Raw genomic sequence first — 20,602 nt, 5'->3', positions numbered from 1 at the left:
CTAAGGGAGGGGAAGTGGGGTGGACAGGAGAGGGCCGATTCCAGGTATAGTTAAGAGGCAGCATGGCAGGGCCTGGAGATGGACTGGTTGGAGCAGGAAACAGGGAGGCTGCAGGTGACTCCCAGGCTCCTGGCTCCACTTCGAGACAGGGACACAGGAGATCAGGTTTGGGGGAAGGATATGGGGCAAGTGGTAGTGCCAGAAGATTCACACGCAGAGGCATTAGGGGAAGAGGTGGGGGCAGAGTCCCTAGGAACAGCCACGGCGAAGGTCACCATGTCCTGCTGACTTCCCTCCATTCCCTCGCCCCCCGCTAGGCCATTCCTGTCGCCTGCTCACCGAGCAAGCACTTCACTCTATGCTAAGCCACCTCTCGGCTCCCTGCCCCCGCCCTGCAGAAGCTACACTCCTGGGCCTGCCGTTCAAGGCCTTCCTCCCCGGGCCTCGCCCCTCCCTCGCACGCACCGCGCCTCGCCCGGGAGGGAGGGGCGCTCTGGCTCCCGCAGGCTGGGATGGGGGTGCAAAGGGTTTGGCGGGGAAGCACCGTCCCCTGCAGGCCCGGGTGAAGGGCCCGCGCCGCGGCCCGGAGGGACTTCGAGGACCCCAGGACGCCGGGGGCGTGGCGAGATCGGTCCCGCCGCAGGGCAGGGAGGGCCCCTCCGGCGTCGCCCGCCGCGGACCCTTAGTCCAGGAGGGGGCGGGAGTCCCGGGCTCCGATTGGGCGGCGCTGGCGGGGCCGTTCGCCTCGACCAATGAGCGCGAGCCGGGCGCGGCGGTGGGCGGGGCAGCGAGCGCTGCCCGGAGCCGCGGCGCCCGCGGGCTGAGCTCGGCGATCTGGGCCCCAGCTAGGCGGTGGGGCGGGGCGGGGAGCGAGCGGGGCCGCCCGCCGGGCCGCGGAGACTGTCGCCCGGCGCCCAGGTAGGGATCGGCGGGGAGGGGACGCGGGCTCGGAGCGGGAGGACGAACGCCTTAACACCTGCCCCGAGCCTGCAAGGGAGAGGCGGGGGGTCTGCGAGGCCGCGTCTACGAGGGAGCCGGGATCTGGTCAGGGCGGGGATCCTTCCCCTTCTGTCTGCGGGGCCGGGTCTGCGGGGTGCCTCGGGGAGTCTGCTCGGGTCTGCGCCGGCCGCCGGGACCGCATCGCCGCGGGCGCCCCGCCGTCTGCGTTCTTCCCCGCTTCTGTCTGCGGACCGCATCCATCCCGGGTGCACCGTCCCCCGCGCCCGGCTCCTGGTGGAGGCCGCGTCTGTGCTGAGTGGGCCCGGCCCGGGGCACCCACGTGCGGTTCTCCGCGGAGCGCTCCTCCCACGGCCCTCCGGAGCGTCTTCCTGCAGGAGCCGGGGGCGGGGTGGGAGATGAATGGGGCGGCGGCGGCGCGCGGTTCTGGCTGCGCTGGGTCCTGCCTTGGCTGGGGCGAGAGGGGGCGGCAGAGGCGGGCGCCGCAGCTTCGAGGCCCGGGAGGCGCAGGGCTGGTGGCTGGGGGGGGGGTGTCCACGTGCGCGGGGACCTGCGTGTGCTGTTTGGAGGCGGGTGTGCGTGTGTCACGTGGACGCGGGAGTGTGCCTGTGTCTGCGTGGGGGGTGCAGGACAGGATGGAGTGGTGTGTGAGGGCGGGTCACGCGGACACGGGCGTGTGCCTGTCAGGGGAGGGGGTGTGCTCAAGTCTTGAGGGCGTTGCAGGGCTGTGCAGAGAAGGCTGTGTCACAGGCCCCAGGACCGTGCCTTGGTGGTGTCTGCAGGGCGGGCACAGGAGTGTGGGAGGGGCACACAGCTTGTGCACTGGAGGATCCCAGGGAAGTGGCACTGGCCGCCCCAAGCCCTGCCCTCTTTCCTCCAGTACATACAAATTGACCCTCCACTGGTCCCAGGCGCACACACTCTGGGGACCCTTCGCCTCCTCCTAGGTCTCCCACCGTCAGTCCTCACAGCAGCCACGGGAGTCGTTTTAAACCTCACCTAACGGAGGCACTCCCCTGCTCACAACCTCCACCTGCCTTTGGGGGCCTCCTGGGCTCTGTCCACCAAGCTACCCTCACCCCCAAACCAAGCCCTGAGTCCCAGCCAGGAAATGACTCTGCTACGCATAGTGTGAAGTTCCATCCTCTCCTCGTCAGTCCTGAAATCCTGCTGAGTGCTCAGAAGAGAGCTCAGGTGCCACCTCCTCCAGGAAGCCATCCCTGAGGCCAGCACAGTGAATGAGGGGCCTTTCTCTCCAGACGTAACTCCTCTTGCTGTCAGGTGCCGCTTACGTGGGGAAGACTCCACACCAGCCACTCAGCCTCCCTGCTGTTCTTACGGATCAAGCACTGTCCCCCCATGGCGTTTGCACCTGCTGGTCCCTGCGCCTGAGATGCCCTTCCCCAGATAGCTATACCGCCTCCTCCCCCTTGCTTCCTTCAGGTGTCTGCTCCAATCCTGCACCCAAAAGGCCTTCCTGAACCACACTGTTAGCAGCAGCATCTCCCAGCCCCTTTCTCTCGATCCTTCTTACTCTGCTGTATTTTTCTTCACAGTATGTACCACTTGACATATCGTATCTGAATCACTGGCTTTCTTGGTCGTTGCTCCTTGCCCCCATGAGAAATTAAACGATATGAGAGCAGAGACTTGGTCTTTTTGGTTCACTGCTGTGTCTCCCCACACAGGCTTGCACAGAGCCTGGCAGGCAGTAGGTGCGCTGTGACTATTTGTGCTTGTATCCCAGATGTCCATGTCCCTGGCGGCTTCCTAGCCTGTGACCCCCCCCCCCCCTTTACTCCCAATCTGAGGCCACTTCTGCTCCTCTGTCCCTGACATTCCAAGTTCCTGGAAGGCCAGGTCTGGGAGAACTGTAACCACATTTGCATGTTGGAAATCCTCCCTCTAGCGACTGGTGTGGAGGATGGGGTAGGGTGAGGTGGAGGTGTGAGCCTGGAGTCAGGGAAGACCCATGTGGCGGGGAACGAAGCAGTAGTCGGAATCTGGACTTCTAAGGGGTTCAGGCTTCTGAGTTCACCCAGCTGGTAGTGGGGAGATCAGGGAGGGCTCTCAGAAGAGGCAATGGCTGAGCTGTCCTCCAGGCTGCAGAGGAGAGGAAGGTGTGTTCCTGGCAGAAGCACAGCTTGTACAGAGGCCTGGCAGCAGGACAGAGTCTGCAGTTTGGGAAGCTGTGGTGTGGCTGGAGTGGAGAGTAAGTGTGGGGTTGTGGGGAGTGAGGATGGGCAACAGGGAAAGGACGAGTGACAAGGACGGCTCCTGGATTGCTGGCCTGGGTCAGAAAAGAATGGGGAGGATGTGGTACCCATCTTGCAATGGAGACGGAGGATGAGCAGGTTTGGGGAAGATGCTGAGTTGAATCTGGACCCTGTTGGATCTGAGCTGCTCGGGAACATGGAGGGGCAGGCGGCAGCTAGCTGGAAAGAGTGGGGCTGGAGGCACAGACCTGGTGTGGAGGATGAGCAGGGGCACGGGATGAGGCCTGAGGACCATCAGCCTCTGTGGGTGGGCCAGGACGATGCACTGGGGGTAACTGTGCTGAGTCAGGCAAGAGCCCGCATCAGTGCTTGGGGGCTCCCCAAGGATGGTGGGAGCGGGCGTCCTCCCAGCAGGAGTCGTCAAGCATGACTTGGCACCAGACGCCTGGGCCTCCCTCAAGGGGACTGAGTCATCCTGGGTGGGGGCGGGAGCTGCGGAGGGCACCCGTTGCCAGAGCCATCCAGACACTCGTCAGGATCATAAACATGGCTCCAGTGAGGCGGCCCAGGGATGTGAGGACCACCTTCTGTGTCTGGCCTGGGGGGCCGCCACCTCTGCGGCTTTCCCTTCTGTTCGGTCCTCTGCTGGTAAGGGCTGTCCATCCCCTTGCCTGGACATAGCTGGTCCTCTGCCTCGGCCTGGCACTGGGGTTCACAGCGGCCTTCCAGAGCTCAGCATGAGGCCTGACCAGGGCCTGAAGTCCTCCCAGGCGGAGCTGCTCGAACCCACGTGGGTGGCAGCAGGGTCTGCCTGCTCTGCCCTGCTCTGGGACTCCTTTGAGGGATGCAGCTGGATGGGGCATGTCCTGAGGAGGAAGCCAGGCCAAGCGGGCGTCTGGAGCCAGGGACCCACATTCCTTGGGAGTGGCCAGACACTTGGGGGGTGGGGCACAGCCTGGGAGAAGAAACCTGGGTGGTGGGTATGTGCCAGGCCATCTTGGAGCCGGGGGCAGAGGTGGGGTTGGACCTTGTACATCAAGGCTCTCTTGGATGCTTCTAGACACAGCCACATCCCCGCCCAACAGGGCTCTGGCACAAACTACTCCTGTGTCCACACCTCATTCTGTTCGTCCCATCGCCCTGGGAGTTGGCAGGACGGTGGCCCTCTGTTTGATTCACATGTTAGGAAACTGAGGCTCCAAGAGGCTCAATGACTTGTCCGAGGCAGCAGGTCCCCAGTCTGGGAGGACGGGATTGAAGTCGTTTTTCCCAAAGAGGGAGGGCTTGAGTCTGGCCATTCTTGGCCACAGGACTAAGCCAGTGCCCAGGCCCGTAGGGATCCTTGCTGTACCATGGGCCTGGGTCCCAGCCTCTCTGTCCATCTTTCTGTTTGCCCACATGGCCCTAATTATCCACCGAATTAACTTTCTACAAAGTATCTACTGAGGCCTGAGCTTGGGAAGGGCCTTGAGACACCCCCTGCGTGAGCCCCCAGATGGGCTTGGGTTTCTGCCTGGGGCACAGAACCCAGCCTAGCAGGCAGTGCCAGGCTGGTGGGCCTAGTGACTACAGGGGAAAGTCCAGATATGCGCTCTGGGATCAGGCTCCCAGGACCCCCAGGGGTGCAGGTCACCCCCCTACCCTGGGCATATGTACACAGAGACCTGCAGGCACACACGCACATAAGCACACCTGCACACACACACATCACACCGAGGTTTTCATCTCCATGCAGATGCGCTCCCGTGTGGGGACCACAACACACACAGACACACACCGCCACCCCAGGCCCACAGCCCGTGTGCACATATTCCCTCCTGTGCAGACGCGCGGCCGGGGCGCCAGGCCCTGTCTCCCGGACACGCGGCAAGAACCTTGGGCCTTCCCCGGCGGCCGCCTCCCTCGCAGACACGCTTAGTCACCTGAATTTGATCCAGGCGGGAGGGAGGGACGGAGAGCCTGACGTCAGCCCTCGCAGCCGCCTTCCGCCCGCCCGCGCATCCATCTGGGCCACAGCGTGTCCCAGCAATCACAACAGCGACAGCACCACAACAACTCACTTTTACGGTGCCTCCTTTGTGGCCGGCCCTGTTCTGAGTGCCTGACGCGCACTCCCTCCTCAGCATCTCAGCACGTGCGTGAGGTGAGACCCACTAGAACCCCATTTTGCGGGTGAGGAAAACCCAAGACACAGAGGCGAGGCCACCTGCTCACGGGCTCCCCGCCAGGAAAGGGTGCTGCCTGGCTGCCTGGCTTCAGAGCCTGGGCGCCAAACCGGGTAACAGGGCTCAGGCTGGAACAGGAAGCCCTTCTGCCCTGACTTGCTGGGTGACTCCGGGCCCATCCCCACCCGCTGGGCTTCCCTCTACCTATCTAAGAAAAGCAGGGAAAGGTGTTCAAGGGTAAAGGAGGATGGCCTTTTGCTGGAATGGCAACCTTTAGGAAATATGCAAATTTTATGGGCCCGGGCAGCCTATGGCTTCTGCCCTGCCTAGGGCCAAAGAGCAGGAGCTCCCAGCCCTGGAGTTCATTCTCTTATGTGTGCTGGGGCCTGAGGCTTGATGGGGTTGCGTCTCTGCGGCTGCTTTCTCATCTGTCTAATAGGGACAGGGCTGTAACGATCACTATGGCAACCACTCATTTATTCAACAAATATTTATCGCGTTCCTATCACACGCCAGGCGCTGGTGATCTTTTGGAGACAAGGCAGATGAGAGCCCTAATCTCATGAAACTTACATTCGGGAGGGAAAAACATGGCTTGTGGAGTGAGGGGATGGGGCAGAGGGGTGGGCCACCTGCTGGGAGGAGCCTGGCGGGGCCTGGAGGGTGTTCCCAGCTTTGGCTTCCTCCTCGCTATGCCGTCTGGTTTCCAAGCTCTCCCCGAAGCTCCAGCCCCACTCACTGTCCCTCTCACCTCCTCCAGGGAGGCCTCCCTATGCCACAGCCTCTCACCTCCTCTAGGGAGGCCTCCTTATGTCTCAGCCCCATTCAGTGTCCCTCTCACCTCCTCCAGGGAGGCCTCCTTATGCCACAGCCCCACTCACTGTCTCTTCTCACCTCCTCCAGGGAGGCCTTCTTGTGTCACAGCCACACTCACTGTCTCCCGCCCCCTCTTCCAGGAAGGCGTCCCTGATACTCTACCCTCACTCAGCCTCCTCACCTCCTTCACCTCCTCCAGGGAGGCCTCCTTGATACTCCAGCCTCACCAACTCCCTCTCACTCCTCTGGGTTCCAGCTTCCGTGCCTTTTCCTGTTCCCAGTGTGGAGCCTTCTCTCTTCCTTTCTCCATGTCAGCACCAGCCCCCACCACCTCCAGGCTTCCACTCATTCAACACACTGCATACCAGGCACAGGGGGTCTGGACCTCACCCTTACCCTCGGCCTACCTCCAAACCCTGCTGTGAGCCTGGGAAATCTGGGAAGGCAGGGGATCCACAGGACAAGTCGGGAGACTGGGGCTCAGAGTTGGGAAGGAGCTTGTCTAGGGCCCCTGGTAGGTCAGCAGGCAGGACTGGAACCCAGCCCTGGCTCCTCAGCGGCCAGTGGACTCCAGCCAGCCCTGCCTCACTGACATCTGTCAAAGCAAAGGGATGGGGAATGAGGGGTGGAGCAGGCCCTTCACCATGCGCACTCTGGGTCTCCCTGAGATCGCTGTTCTCAGTCACTGTGTGGGTATGGAGGAAGTTACCAGCAGACAGGAAGGATGGAGGATCAGGAGTTCACTCACTTCCTTCTCCTGAGAGGATGCAGAGTCTAGCGCAAGCAGGGGGAGGGGCACCAGGTTGGGCATGGCCAGCGCTCTACAAGCCTGGAACAGAGATGGAGGTCTCAGGCAGAGTGTCAGGGTTCAGTCCGGAGTCAGGATGTAGCCCAGGGTCATGGCTGAAGATGAGGGCTGGGGGTCACCTCCCTGACGTTGCAGCCACCACACAGTGACTTTGAGAACATGGTCTCAGGGGATGTCATGCCCTGTTTCACCCTCATTCCCCTCATTCCAATCCCCTTGCCTTCTTTTTTTTGAGATGGAGTCTTGCTCTGTTGCCTAAGCTGGAGTGCAGTGGTGCAATCTCAGCTCACTGCAACCTCCACCTGCTGGGTTCAAGTGATTCTCCTGCCTCAGCCTCCCGAGTAGATGGGATTACAGGTGCATGCCACCACGCCCGGCTAATTTTTGTAGTTTTAGTAGAGACAGGGTTTTGCCATGTTGGCCAGGCTGGTCTCGAACTCCTGACCTCAGGTGATCCGCCCACCTCGGCCTCCCAAAGTGCTGGGATTACAGGCGTGAGCCACCGCACGGGGCCCATCCCCTTGCTTCGACGGATGTCAATGAGGCAGGGCTGGCTGGAGTTGGGAACCCCAGGGAAGTCTTCCTGGAAGCAGTGAGAGGGATGGGGGCAGGAGGCTGAAACATCAAGGAGGGCTCCCTGGAGGAGGCGGGTGGGTCTGAAGCATCAGCAAGGCTTCTGAGTTACTAGTGTCTAGCTCAGCTTCCAGGAGGCAGTGTTGGAGTGCTCGGCTGTCAAGGGTTGGGGCTCATGACTCACAGGGCTGCATGCTGTTCTGGGGCTGAGCTGACCCTGGGTTCTGCCCCTTCCAGTGCTGCTGGGCCTCCAGGCTTCTGCCCCTGTCTGTCCTGACTCCAGAGTATCAGATTCTCTCTGCTTCCCTGTGAAGCCGGCAGGCAGAAGTGACTGCCTCTGTTACCAGCAGGGATACTGAGGCCTAGGGGGCTGGCATTCAGCAGAAGCAATGTGAATTCATTCAGTTCATAGGGACAGACTTGAGTCTGGGTGTTGGCAATCCCGGTAGAGGGAACAGCCAGGGCAAAGGCGTGGAGGTGGGACCCACAGGGCTGTGGCTACCTTACCCGGTAGCCAGCCTGACACACAGGAGTGAAGCCTTCTCTGCCCTCCTTTCTCAGCTTCCCAACAAGGCTATGCAGAAGACCCCCCTTGACTGAAGCAATGGAGGGGGGTCCAGCTGTCTGCTGCCAGGATCCTCGGGCAGAGCTGGTGGAACGGGTGGCAGCCATCGACGTGACCCACTTGGAAGAGGCAGATGGTGGCCCAGAGCCTACTCGAAATGGTGTGGACCCTCCGCCACGGGCCAGAGCTGCCTCTGTGATCCCTGGCAGTACTTCGAGACTGCTCCCAGCCCGGCCTAGCCTCTCAGCCAGGAAGCTTTCCCTACAGGAGCGGCCGGCAGGAAGTTATCTGGAGGCGCAGGCTGGGCCTTATGCCACGGGGCCTGCCAGCCACATCTCCCCCCGGGCCTGGCGGAGGCCCACCATCGAGTCCCACCACGTGGCCATCTCAGATGCAGAGGTTGGTGGGGCAGCACGAGGGGTTGTTCGTGAGCCCCTCAGTGGACTGCAATGAAGACTCTTTCTGCCCCTGTCTGTGCCACACAGCTATCTAGCTTTGGTTTGCATACCCTCAGAGCTGGGGAGATCACTGCCTAACAGTATAGCCTCTTCCCAACCAGGGGAGCTGCAGCTGAGCCAAAGGCTGCGTTCTCTAAGTCTTGCTATTCCCACTCCCAGCCTAGGCCTGGGAAATAGGTCTCGCCCTGGTCCCCTGTGTAGTCTTCTTAGAGATGTGAGGATAGAGGCTATGTTCCCCCTACCCCCCGACTCTTCCCCAGCTTGCATCCCTCGCCTCTAATTCTGCCTCCTAGAGTCTGCTCTGCCTCAGAAACGGCCAGCCTGGCTCCAGCCTCTGGGCTTCAGCTGGCGTTCTTGCCACTTAGTTCTGAAAGTGCACTCAGGTTCTGAGCAGTCTACGGATGTGAGGGGCTGAGCTCTCTGTGCCTGAACCCAGGCTCTCAGCCTCTGTGCCCAGGGCTCCTCATCTTGTCCTTGGAGTCTAGACCTTCTCATTCAGCTGCTTCTGGAAATAGTTGCTCATGGGTTTCTCGTGGATTGGGGTCTCCCAGACTCCAGAATCCAGACAGGAATTAGCGTTTTCCCTTCACCACTGCATCTGGGGAACACAGCACAGCCGTGGCGTCACCATCCATGTTTTCAAACATGAGCCACATCTTCTCATCACATACGGGGGCGATGGCACCACCAGCTTCCCCATCCAAACTCAAACGCTTGGTGAGACCTGGGGGTCCGGGAATGAGGGGCCTGTGGCCTGAATTGGACCCTGAACAGGCTCTGAGGTAGGAGCAGTGCTGCCTCTGGCCCCAGCTCAACCTGGTGCTCACTCTTCCCCCACAGGACTGCGTGCAGCTCAACCAGTACAAGCTGCAGAGTGAGATTGGCAAGGTAGGAGTGGGCAGGCTGAGAGCAGTGGGGGCTTCGGGATCCTCTGCTTGGCGCTGTTCCTTCTCCTGTGTGGGAGGGAACGGGAGGCAGAGCCAGGCAAGTCCTAGCCTGGAGGTGAGGACAGTTTCGTGCCCTGGGGGAAGTTCCCATGTGGGGGGGGGGGTGGAAGGTGACTCTTGACTCCTGACTCCCAGAGTTCTTGACAGTTGACAAGGAGGGACTGAGGGAGGCATGGAGCCGTGTTGAGCCAAGCAGGGGCAGTTACCAGGGCACAGGAGTCCCCTCCCCGTCTGCTACAATATTTGCCCATGAGCCAGCTGGTGTTGGGAGGTGCAGATGGGGTACAGGAGAGACCAGAGCTGCTCGGGCTCCCTATCTCCTGAGCTGGTCCTGGGAGGGGTTGCCCTGTCCAGGTGGGGCTGACCGATGCCTGTCTGCAGGGTGCCTACGGTGTGGTGAGGCTGGCCTACAACGAGAGTGAAGACAGACACTATGTGAGTCTGGGGATAGGAGGGAGATGTTGCCCACGCCGGGCCCTGGAAGCCTGGGAGGTGGGGCAGGAGTTGTGCTCAGGAGATAGAGGACAGGGTTGCCTGAGAGTGAGCTCCCTGTCCCTGGGGGTATGCAAAGGAATGAGCTTCCTAACCCTGGGGATATGCAAGCAGATGCTGGATTCCTCTGTGGGGAGAGCTCCAGAAAGGCTTGCTGGGGGAATAAGGGGAAGGGCTAGGCTGAGATGTGGCCACTCCCTAACCCCGCTTAACACGTACCTGGGCCACACCCTCAGGGCCAGTAGCAGATGTCCAGTGTGCCTCTCCAGACCTCAGTCCACACGTACCAGCCTGTTCTAGCTCCCGGTGGCTTCACGCTAGTGACATTTCTGTCCCTCCTTCCTTAGGCAATGAAAGTGCTTTCCAAAAAGAAGTTACTGAAGCAGTATGGCTTTCCACGTATGTATCTTCTGGTCCTGTCCCTGGGAGCCCCTAGCCTGGGAGGCAGAAGAGACCTCGGTCCCGAGCTGGTTTTGGCTAAGAATGGGGTAGAGAGGGAGACGGCGTGAGCAGAGGCCTGGGGATGGAATGTGCCTGGTGGGTTGGGACAAGACCACGGGCGTGCAAGACTCTTGCTTGAGACTGGTTTGGGGGCCACGGTGAGGCCCAGCCACCTGGAACAGGTGCTTGAATTCTCTTCCTGGTTACAGGTCGCCCTCCCCCAAGAGGGTCCCAGGCTGCCCAGGGAGGACCAGCCAAGCAGCTGCTGCCCCTGGAGCGGGTGTACCAGGAGATTGCCATTCTGAAGAAGCTGGACCACGTGAATGTGGTCAAACTGATTGAGGTAGGGGGAGGTGGTGGTGAGCAGGTGGGAACCGGCACCTGAGTCTCACGGGAGCCGCTTCTCTGGTGCTGGGGAGCCCCTAGCCCAGACCCGGGGATCTTGCCAAGGGAGCAGATGTGGCTGAGGCCTCTGATGACAGGGCCAGACTTGGGGTGGGGCTGCAGGGAGGCTTTGGGAGCCCAGCCTGGTCAGGGATGTTCCCATGTTCCCACGGAGGGTGAGGGGCTGCCCCAGAGGCAAGAAGTGAGCCCCTCATTGCAGCAGGAGGGGAGGAAGGCTGGATGTCATGTGGCGGGCCAGGCTGGGGGTCAGTGACTTCTGAGGCCCCATCAGTCTGGCACCTGTGCACTTCCTGCTCCATTGTCTGGGGTGGTTGCAGTGCATGCTAAGGGTTCTGGGGCTGGCAAGGACCAGGAGGCCTGGGACCCCCAACCCCATGTCTGCTCCCTCTGACCAGGTCCTGGATGACCCAGCTGAGGACAATCTCTATTTGGGTGAGTGACCTGGCTCATTCCCACAGCAGCTCACCCAGGGCTGGCCCAAGGGCTCCCCTGGGACACGTATGACTTTCAGGTGGGCAGTGTAAATACACTGACCTCCTGGGGACAGAAGAAAAACACACGTTGTGAAGCCCTGGATTCCCTTGCCCAGCCCTGCAGAACCAGGCCCAGAATATCCAGTTAGATTCAGCAAATATTCCCAAGCCCCACTCCCTGCTTCCCTCTGAGCAGCAAGACAGTGGATCCATTTGGGCCGTGCGCTCAGGTAGATGCAGGTTCCCAGACACTGTAGCTCTGTGCCTCAGTTTTCTCACCTATAAAACAGGGATACTAGTGGTATCTACCTCATAGGGTCGATGTGAGGAGTAACTGAGTAATTATATGTAAAGCACATTCGTTATTATCCTTGTTAATAGTAATGTTATTGTTTTAGTTCCTTGTGTCTGGTTCAGGGCTGGGCTTAGAGGAGGCCTCAGAAAATGGGGCAGAAGAAGAACTGGCTTAGGAACTGGAGGCTGAGGCTTTAGTCTCCACTCCCTACCCTACCTGCCTGTCTGCTGTGACCTTTAGGAAAATTTCTACCCCTGCTCCGTGCCTCAGTTTCCCCCTCTGTCAAAGGGCCCCGTGCTGATGCTGATGGTTCTCACCTGGTACCTGAGGATCAGATGAGGCAGGTCCATAGCAGACCCCACTCTCATGCATTTATTTGCTCTGATATCCCAGGAACCCCTGTCCTGTCCCTGCCTCGAGTATGCCTGCATGCCTGTCCCCTCTCCTACCCTCCAGACCAGGGAGGGACCTTGGCATCGGCTGCTTTGCCAGCCAGCTACACCTTACCTTCTTGTCTTTTCTTTCAGTGTTTGACCTCCTGAGAAAGGGGTGAGTTCCCCGTCCTGATCAGGCAGGTCAAGTCTCATCCAGGCCTTCCTTCCTTTCCCTCCCTGTGTCCCCAGCCCAAGGGTCAGCTACTCTAGGAGAAGTCAGAGACGGAGGCCCTGCCCTTAGGGGTAAATAAGAGACCAAGAGGACCATTCTTTGAAGGCTGATGGGGGTCAGTGAGACTACAATAGTCAGCAGGGAGACCTCTGGAAAAGGGGATGGATTTTGACCCAGGCCTTGAAGAACTGGGAAGATATGGATGGAGGAGAGGGGGAGGAAAGGAGAAAAGAGTGTTTTTTAGGTCAAAGTATAGAGGTGGGACTCAACTCTTAGCGGTATTCAAATCACAGAGGGTTTTTCAGCTTTCCAACCAGTCTGTGAACGCAGTGGGTGGGATTCCATTTGCTCCTATTTGTGAGCGGGAAAGCCGAGGACCAGAGATGGTATGTGGCTTGCTCAAGGTCACACAGCGAGTCACTGATGGAGCCCAGGTTCCACATGTCTGCCCTCTGTGGCTTTTCAGGGTATTTACAGAGCAGATGACATGGAGTAACGAGCACGGGGCTGGGTGTTCCGGGTCCCTCACTGCCAAGGCTTAAATGCAGGCTGCAGCTTGTCTCTCTGCCTGGGCAGCTTCCTACAGACCATTTTGGGGAGAGGGGCAGGGAAGGATGTCCCTTTAAGACTTGGAGGCTTTCACATGTGTTGACCTCTATCCAAAACAAGAAATATATATTTCTATTGCTAGCCGTATCTGTAATTGAAACCAAAGTTTTACAGAACAGCATATATCTTTACTACATGCAATATATTCTGATATATTCTACTTATTTCGGGGAAAAAAAAGCAGTTGCCTCCCACTAAATTGATTTCGTGATCCTCTCTTGGGTCTGGATCCACGGTTTGAAACACAGTGCTCCAAATGGCATCTTTGCAATTGTTTGATTATAGACTATTAGGTACTTAGAAGAAGGAATATCAAGGCAATCAAATTAAGAGAAAGCTGATTTGAAATTATGATTGAAACGGGATATGTATGAGTATGTGTGCTTTACATTTTTTATTATATAGCAGAAAAAGCTAATGTCTTGGGTTCTAGGGACCCATGTGGGCACAGGTTTCCCGGGACGTCCCGACTGTCTGAATGGCCAGGTGCCCTGATTTCGGCTAAATGCCCCTCCCGCATCCTTCTCCATAGGCCCGTCATGGAAGTGCCCTGTGACAAGCCCTTCTCGGAGGAGCAAGCTCGCCTCTACCTGCGGGACGTCATCCTGGGCCTCGAGTACTGTGAGTGCGGGGCACCCTGCCCACGGGGCTGAGGTTAGGGGGTCTGACAGGCAGCAGAGCCCAGGCTGAGCAGACTCTGAGCAGCTCCTGTCAGTCAGAGCTGGCCTGCCAATCAGCTTCAGTGGGAGTGGGGCATGCACGAGTGGGCGGGGCCAAGGCCTCGGGGAGGTGGGGCGGGCGGTGGACTTCACTGGGCATGCGCCAGATCCTTCAGTGTCTCTGCTCCTGTGGGTCTGAGCCCTGGCTGTTCTGAATCTTTCTTCTGCTGAGTTCTTAGCCTAGCTTAGCGTTGCCACGGGGCCTCAAGAGATGCGGGAAGGCAGGGATGTATGTCCAACTGCTGGGGGAAGAGTCTGTCCTGGCATGGGGCCAGGGCATGGTGCCAGGGTGGGTTTAACTGTGAGGGGCCCTAGCCTGATGAGAGCTCAGGAGGGTGATGTGAGCTTGGCCTCTGTCTCATTTCAGTCATTAGCTGCATTCACTTGCCTGGGGGCATAGGGGTGAAAGACCCAGACCTGAGTTCACGGCCTGGTGGGAGGGACAGGAATCTAGGCAGGCAGATAATATAATGTGGTGCCTGCCAAGGCTGGGGAGCCCAGAGGCCGTCGGAGTGCCGGGGGGCTGGGGAAGTCTCCCTAAAGAGGCTACTTATGATTCAGGTCCTGAGGGATGAGTCGAGTTCCCTGCTCAGGTTTTGAGGGATGGGGGTAGGAGACAGTGTGCCCAGCATAGGCGTATACTCTTTGAGTCTGGGGAGAAGTGGAGTCTGGCTGAAGCCTCCAGTGGGCAGAGGAGGGCAGTGGTTAGTGAAAGATGATGCTGGAAACACTGTCCAGGCCCCAGCATGAGGGCTGGGAATGCCTCCCCTGAGGTCTTTGCTGAGTTCATCCTGCCAGCTCTGTGAGGCCCTGAGAGCTTTAAGCATGGGGAGGGGCATGATGGGATTTATGCCTGAGAAAGCTGTCTGGCAGCTGTGTGGTGGCTGGATTGGAGTGTGTCATCAGAGGGTGAGAGGCAGCCAGCTGGCCAGGGAGGAGGCTGTTTCTGCAGCCCAAGTGACAGATGGTGAGGCCTGGATTAAGGCAGTGGCAGCGGGGTAGGGATAGGAAGGAGGTGGTGTGGTCAGCATGGGGTGACTTGCTGGTCTGGGGAGAGGAGAGCCCCTAGACACCTAGGGTCCTGGCTTGGATTGGGGACCAGGGAAGATGCCCATCTCTAAAATCTTAGCTTGGGCCGGGTGCAGTGGCTCATGCCTGTAATCCCAGCACTTTGGGAGGCCAAGGCGGGCAGATCACCTGAGGTCGGGAATTCGAGACCAGCCTGACCAACATGGAGAAACCCTGTCTCTACTACAAATATAAAATTAGCTGGGTGTGGTGGCGCACACCTGTAATCCCAGCTACTCGGGAGGCTGAGGCAGGAGAATCGCTTGAACCTGGGAGGCAGAGGTTGCAGTGAGCCGAGATCACGCCATTGCACTCCAGCCCGGGTGACAAGAGTGAAACTCCATCTCGAAATACATACATACGTACATAAAAATAAAAAATAAAATCTTAGCTTGGTTTCTTGGGAGCATATTCTTTCCCTGGGGGAACAGGGTGGGGATCTGGCTGAGGTTTGACCTGCAGTGACAGAAACAGGACTGTCTTTATCCTGTTTGAGCCTCTCCTTTGCCTTCAGATTAAGACTCTCTTTGCACATATGGGGAAACTGAGGCACACAGAGGCGAGGGCTTTGCAGAAAGTCCCTACCAGTGGTCTAGAGGCATGGGATGGGAAGGGGACATTTTACCCCTGGTACGGTCCGTGGCAGGCACAATCCTGTACCAGCGTGACTCCACCTCCTTCCCATTGTGGTCCCTTCTTTCCCCTGAAGTCCTGTTGTCTGCTGTCCCCTAGTCTCCACAAAGAAACCAGTTTATCTTACCTGGTTCTTGGGTAAAAGCCTCATCAGGACCCAGCTAATCACAGTGAAGGACCTTCCCTGGGGCAGAGTGGTTAGTACCAGGGGCTGGGCAGGTGGATGAACAGAGGCACCAGGGTGCCGAAGACCTGCCTTGTGATTCTGGCCCCAAGAAGGGAGAGTTGAGGCTGCCCTGAGAGGGCTCGGTGGTCAGGGCAGCCCAGGCCTGGTCCTCAGTCGATGGGGGCAGGTGCGGCGATGCAGGTGATGAGAAGCAGTTGGATCTCGAATAGATGTGAGCAGCTGAGCTCGCAGACCTGGCTGATGGGAAGGGTGTGGGGTCTCAGAGGAGGAGTTGAGGATGATCCTGAGGTTTCCGGCCTTTCACAGAATGGGAAAGAATGGGGACCGGTGGGGGCTTTTTGTTTTATTTTGTTTTGGTTTGGTTTTGTTGGTGGTGGGCGTTGCAGGCAGAGAAATCGAGTTCTGAATTAGACATGTTGTTAAACACTATGTTGAGATACACAGAGACATATATCGACGCCTAGCTGCCTAGTTACCTATCAAGATGTCTACTGGAAATCCATGTGGGTAAAGAGCTGGAGTCCAAGGGAGAGGCTAGGGTTTGAGATAAGAACATGAGACTGCTTTCCATGGTCAAATATCCACCCCTGAGCTTCTGTGCCCTCATGGGTGTGTGTCAGATTCCTCGTGTGAGGTACGCCTGGCACATAGTAGGCATTCAAGAAAGTGCCACTGGTTTTATGGTTATTGTTATATGGCACCCGTCCTCTCTACCCCCAGCCTCCCCCTCCTCCTCTCCCTTCCCCTCTCTTCTCTCACCTTCTCTATTCCCTCCTCTCCAACATCCTGGGGTCTGTTCGTCCAGGGGAAGGTATTTGCCAAGGAGGGAGCCCACAGGTCGGTGGTTGTGGGATGGGGTCAGTGTCTCTCTTGGCTGGGACCTTTCCGGCCATCTCAGCCTGAGCCACCGATCACTTTGTGGTGGTCCTGGGCCCAGGAAGCAGGGCAGGTTTCCAGCCTATTAGGTCATTTCTGATTTGGGATTTGTCCTACTGTACGTAGCTTACCTTACACCCCAGCTGTGTCATCCTGCTCGTGCCAAGGCCTGGGGTGCCATCCATCTCTGAAAGCGCATCAGCCCAGATCCCTAGGGCTGAGATGGTACCTCTGTAGGATAGCAGAGTCACGACAGTCTTACTGTCAGTCCCAGCAGCAGGGACATCTGCCTAGCCTGGGTGGGGGATGGATCTGGAGAAAGGTTTTGATGGGCTTTAGGCCTGCAGACGGCACTCACAGGGAAGGGGCAGAGCTGGCCTAGGAAGAACTGTCCTCCCAGCCGGGGGCAGTGGCTCATGCCTGTAATCCCAGCACTTTGGGAGGCCAAGGCGGGCGGATCACCTGAGGTCAGGAGTTCCAGACCAGCCTGACCAACAAGGCAAAACCCCATGTCTACTAAAAATACAAAAAGTAGCCAGGCGTGGTGGCAGACACTTGTAATCCCAACTACTCGGGAGGCTGAGGCAGGAGAATTGCTTGAACCTGGGAGGTGGAGGTTGCAGTGAGCCGAGATTGCGCCATTGCCCTCCAAGCTGGGCGACAGAGCGAGACTCTGTATCAAAAACAACAACAACAACAACAACAACAACAAAAACCAACTCTCCTGCCCTAGTTTCCTCTGACCTCCCCATTCAGCAGCAGGTCCCTGGTTTGTCATGGAGAGGGCACTGGACTTGGAGTCCAAAGATTCCTAAGATTCCAGTCCTGGCTCTGCTGCTCACACCTGTCTGCACCTACATGGAGCAGATGGCCCTGACGTCCTCCTCCCAGGTCGTCACCAGACGAAAGTGTGCATGGGCTGGGATGTCCCAGCCGGCATCCCTGGCTGGGCGAGGATAGATGTGGGGTCCTGGGCAGCGGTGCCCAGGCCAGCGCTCAGCTCAAGCCCCCTTTCTCTGCAGTGCATTTCCAGAAGATCGTCCACAGGGACATCAAGCCATCCAACCTGCTCCTGGGGGATGATGGGCACGTGAAAATCGCCGACTTTGGTGTCAGCAACCAGTTTGAGGGGAACGATGCTCAACTGTCCAGCACGGCCGGGACCCCGGCATTCATGGCCCCCGAGGCCATTTCTGATTCCGGCCAGAGCTTCAGTGGGAAGGTGACTCACGGGCCCTGGGCCAGGCTGGGGTTCCTGTGGGGGGCGTAATAGCTTGCTGCAGGGGCCCAGTTTCTAACCTGAGGGTGCCAGGGTTCTCGTGTCTAGGGAGCAACATATTTGCTTCTCCCCTGGAGCCTGACGAACTCCACAACTTTGGCCTTCTGTTTTCCAGCAAAGCGGCCCCAAATCTCCCTTGCAGATATTTACTGTTGGGTGCTCTGTGCTGGGTTCTGGACCGGGCTGTGGAAGAGGCAGAGCCAAAGAGAACCCTGTTTCCTGCCCTCTGGATGGTTTCGGGGGAAGTTGGGGGTCCCTGCAGATCTTGGGACATGGCAGGATTTGAACTGTTCCTTGAAGAATGGGGAGGATCTGAGCAGGACCCGGAGCCCAGAGAATAAACCAGAGAACAGAGGGGCACAGGGTGGGGGGCAGAGGGTAAAGGGCCTGGAAGTTTGGGCTTTCTCCTAAGCAACAGAAGTTGGCAAAGTTACCTGAACAAGAGGTTACACAGTCTGGCGCAGTTCCCTAGGCACTTGGCTGTTTCACCTGTGGAGTGCCAGCCGCCCCACTGCCAGGGAGGCTGTGGGTGAGTGGCATTTGGACACATGTGAGTATCCAGGAAAGAGGTCAGGAGGCCGGGCACAGTGGCTTATGCCTGTAATCCCAGTGCTTTGGGAGGCCAAGGCAGGTCTCTTAAGGCTAGGAATTTGAGACAAGACGGGGCAACATAGCAAGACCCCATTTCTACAAAAAAAAAATAAAAACATTAGCCAGGTGTGATGGTGCGCACCTGTAGTCCTGGTTACTCGGGAGGCTGGAGTGGATCGCTTGAGCCCAGCAGTTGAGGGCTGTAGGGAGCTGTGATCGCACCACTGCATTCTAGCCTGAGCAACTGAGTGAGACCTTGTCTCTAAAAAAGAAAGAAAGAAAGAGGTTGGCGATGTTGATAAAGATTTTTTTAAATGTTTTATTTTGATATAATTCTAAATTTACAGAAAAGTTGGAAGAATAGTACAAATAAATCCCATATGTCTTTTTACCCAGATTCACCAATTGTTGACATTTTGTCCCACTGGCTTTTTCATCATCTTTTTCTATTTATCTGTATTCATACTACATTTTTCTGAGCCATTTGAAAGTTACATTGAAGGTATTATACCCCTTTATCACTAAATACATTAGTGGATATTTCCTAAGAATAGGGACATTCTCTTACATAACCTCAGTACAATGATTAAAATTAGGAAATTCATCATTGATAAGACTTATGTATAGGCCGGGCACAGTGACTCACGCCTGTAATCCCAGCCCTTCGGGAGGCCAAGGTGGGTGAATCACCTGAGGTCAGGCGTTTGAGACCAGCCTGGCCAACGTGGTGAAACCCCATCTCTACTAAAAAATACAAAAATTAGCTGGGCGTGGTGGCGGGCGCCTGTAATTCCAGCTACTTGGGAGGCTGAGGCAGGAGAATCATTTGAACCCAGGAGGCAGAGGTTGCAGTGAGCTGAGATCATGCCATTTCACTCCAGCCTGGGCGACAGAGTGAGACTCTGGAAAAAAAAAATAAAATTATATTTAATCCACAGACCTTATTTAAATGTTATCAGTTGTCCTGATACTGTCCTTCACAACCTGTTCTTTTTCTGGTCCCGGAATCCGATCCCAGGGCCACTTGCTGCATTTGCCTTCTTGTCTTTGGTGTCCTTTCATCTGGAAGAGGGCCTTGGCCTGCCTTTGTCTGTCCTGATCTTGACTTTTTTTTTTTTTTTTTGAGACAGAGTCTCGCTCTGTCGCCCAGGCTGGAGTGCAGTGGCCGGATCTCAGCTCACTGCAAGCTCCGCCTCCCGGGTTCATGCCATTCTCCTGCCTCAGCCTCCCGAGTAGCTGGGACTACAGGCGTCCGCCACCACGCCCGGCTAGTTTTTTGTATTTTTTTTTATTTTTTGTATTTTTTGTATTTTTTTTATTTTTTTTGAGACGGAGTCCCGCTCTGTCGCCCAGGCTGGAGTGCAGTGGCGCGATCTCGGCTCACTGCAAGCTCCACCTCCCGGGTTCACGCCATTCTCCCGCCTCAGCCTCCGACTAGCTGGGACTACAGGCGCCCGCCACCACGCCCGGCTAGTTTTTTTGTATTTTTAGTAGAGACGGGGTTTCACCATGTTAGCCAGGATAGTCTCGATCTCCTGACCTCGTGATCCACCCGCCTCGGCCTCCCAAAGTGCTGGGATTACAGGCGTGAGCCACCGCGCCCGGCCGGTTTTGACATTTTTGAAGAGAACAAGCCTGTTATTTTGTAGGATGTTGTCAGTTTGCATTTGTCTGGTGTTCCCTGATTGGATTCAGATGGTGCATCTGGGGCAGGAATATGTAGGGAGAGACTGAGAATCATTCACGTAAGCGAGAAAGTGGATACCAGAAGTGGTGGCGTTCCGGAGCAGGCGAAGGTAGAGAGAGCACCTGTCCGGGGCGTGGGGAGGCCCAGGGGTGCTTCGGAGCCTGGAGGAGTTGTTGCAGTGGCAGTGGACGAGGGCGTGAGTGGACAGGGCCTCTGTGTGGGCAGGAGCTGCTTGCAGTATCAGGAAGAAGGTGGATTGTGAGGAGAAGAGATGACTCCTTGAACCCCAAGCTGGTTTAGTGAAGCAGAAGTTCCATATATACTATCATTCCTGGGGTGCGTCTGTGACATGCGAGTGGCCCGTGTGACCCTGTGGATGAAGGTGGTTTTGTACCCGTTGAGTTGGAAACACTCCTGGTTAGAGCCTGTCCCAAGGAGACTCAGAACCCCTGGAGGGTGGAGGCCTTGTTCTGGCCGCCCCTGTGTCCTCGGCACTCAGCATGGGGCCCAGCGTCGAGCAAGCACTGGGGAGTGTTTGTCGAGTGAGTACATGACAGAGGGAAGAGGTTCCTTGCAGGCCTCTCCTGCAGCCCACTGGAGCTGGGTGGGCAGAGGTGGCTGTGCCTGTGGGGGACTGATGTGAGCATGTTTCTTTCCAGGCCTTGGATGTGTGGGCCACCGGCGTCACGTTGTACTGCTTTGTCTATGGGAAGGTGAGTGCCGGGGATGCCAGCAG

General features: G+C 57.6%; 1 protein-coding gene across 2 annotated transcripts in view; it reads left to right on the top strand.

The window, feature by feature from the left end:
- Positions 1 to 857: 857 nt before the first annotated feature.
- The window catches only part of CAMKK1 (calcium/calmodulin dependent protein kinase kinase 1), a 33,288-nt gene continuing 13,543 nt past the window's right edge, over positions 858 to 20,602 (top strand). Inside the window, exons 1-11 of one of the 2 annotated variants that reach the window (XM_025362442.1) lie at positions 858 to 918; positions 8,097 to 8,499; positions 9,399 to 9,446; positions 9,887 to 9,940; positions 10,345 to 10,396; positions 10,648 to 10,781; positions 11,239 to 11,275; positions 12,139 to 12,160; positions 13,359 to 13,447; positions 17,332 to 17,531; positions 20,526 to 20,579. In XM_025362442.1, coding sequence (XP_025218227.1) covers positions 8,140 to 8,499; positions 9,399 to 9,446; positions 9,887 to 9,940; positions 10,345 to 10,396; positions 10,648 to 10,781; positions 11,239 to 11,275; positions 12,139 to 12,160; positions 13,359 to 13,447; positions 17,332 to 17,531; positions 20,526 to 20,579 — 1,050 coding nt within the window. In that variant the 5' untranslated portion in view covers positions 858 to 918; positions 8,097 to 8,139. Of the gene's footprint in view, positions 919 to 3,124; positions 3,170 to 8,096; positions 8,500 to 9,398; positions 9,447 to 9,886; positions 9,941 to 10,344; positions 10,397 to 10,647; positions 10,782 to 11,238; positions 11,276 to 12,138; positions 12,161 to 13,358; positions 13,448 to 17,331; positions 17,532 to 20,525; positions 20,580 to 20,602 lie in introns of those variants that run through there. The other variant, XM_025362443.1, reaches the window with a different exon arrangement.

The sequence above is a fragment of the Theropithecus gelada genome, chromosome 16 (genome assembly GCF_003255815.1).
Source record: "Theropithecus gelada isolate Dixy chromosome 16, Tgel_1.0, whole genome shotgun sequence".
Lineage (NCBI taxonomy): Eukaryota > Metazoa > Chordata > Mammalia > Primates > Cercopithecidae > Theropithecus > Theropithecus gelada.
This window is presented reverse-complemented; position numbering and strand designations above follow the sequence as displayed.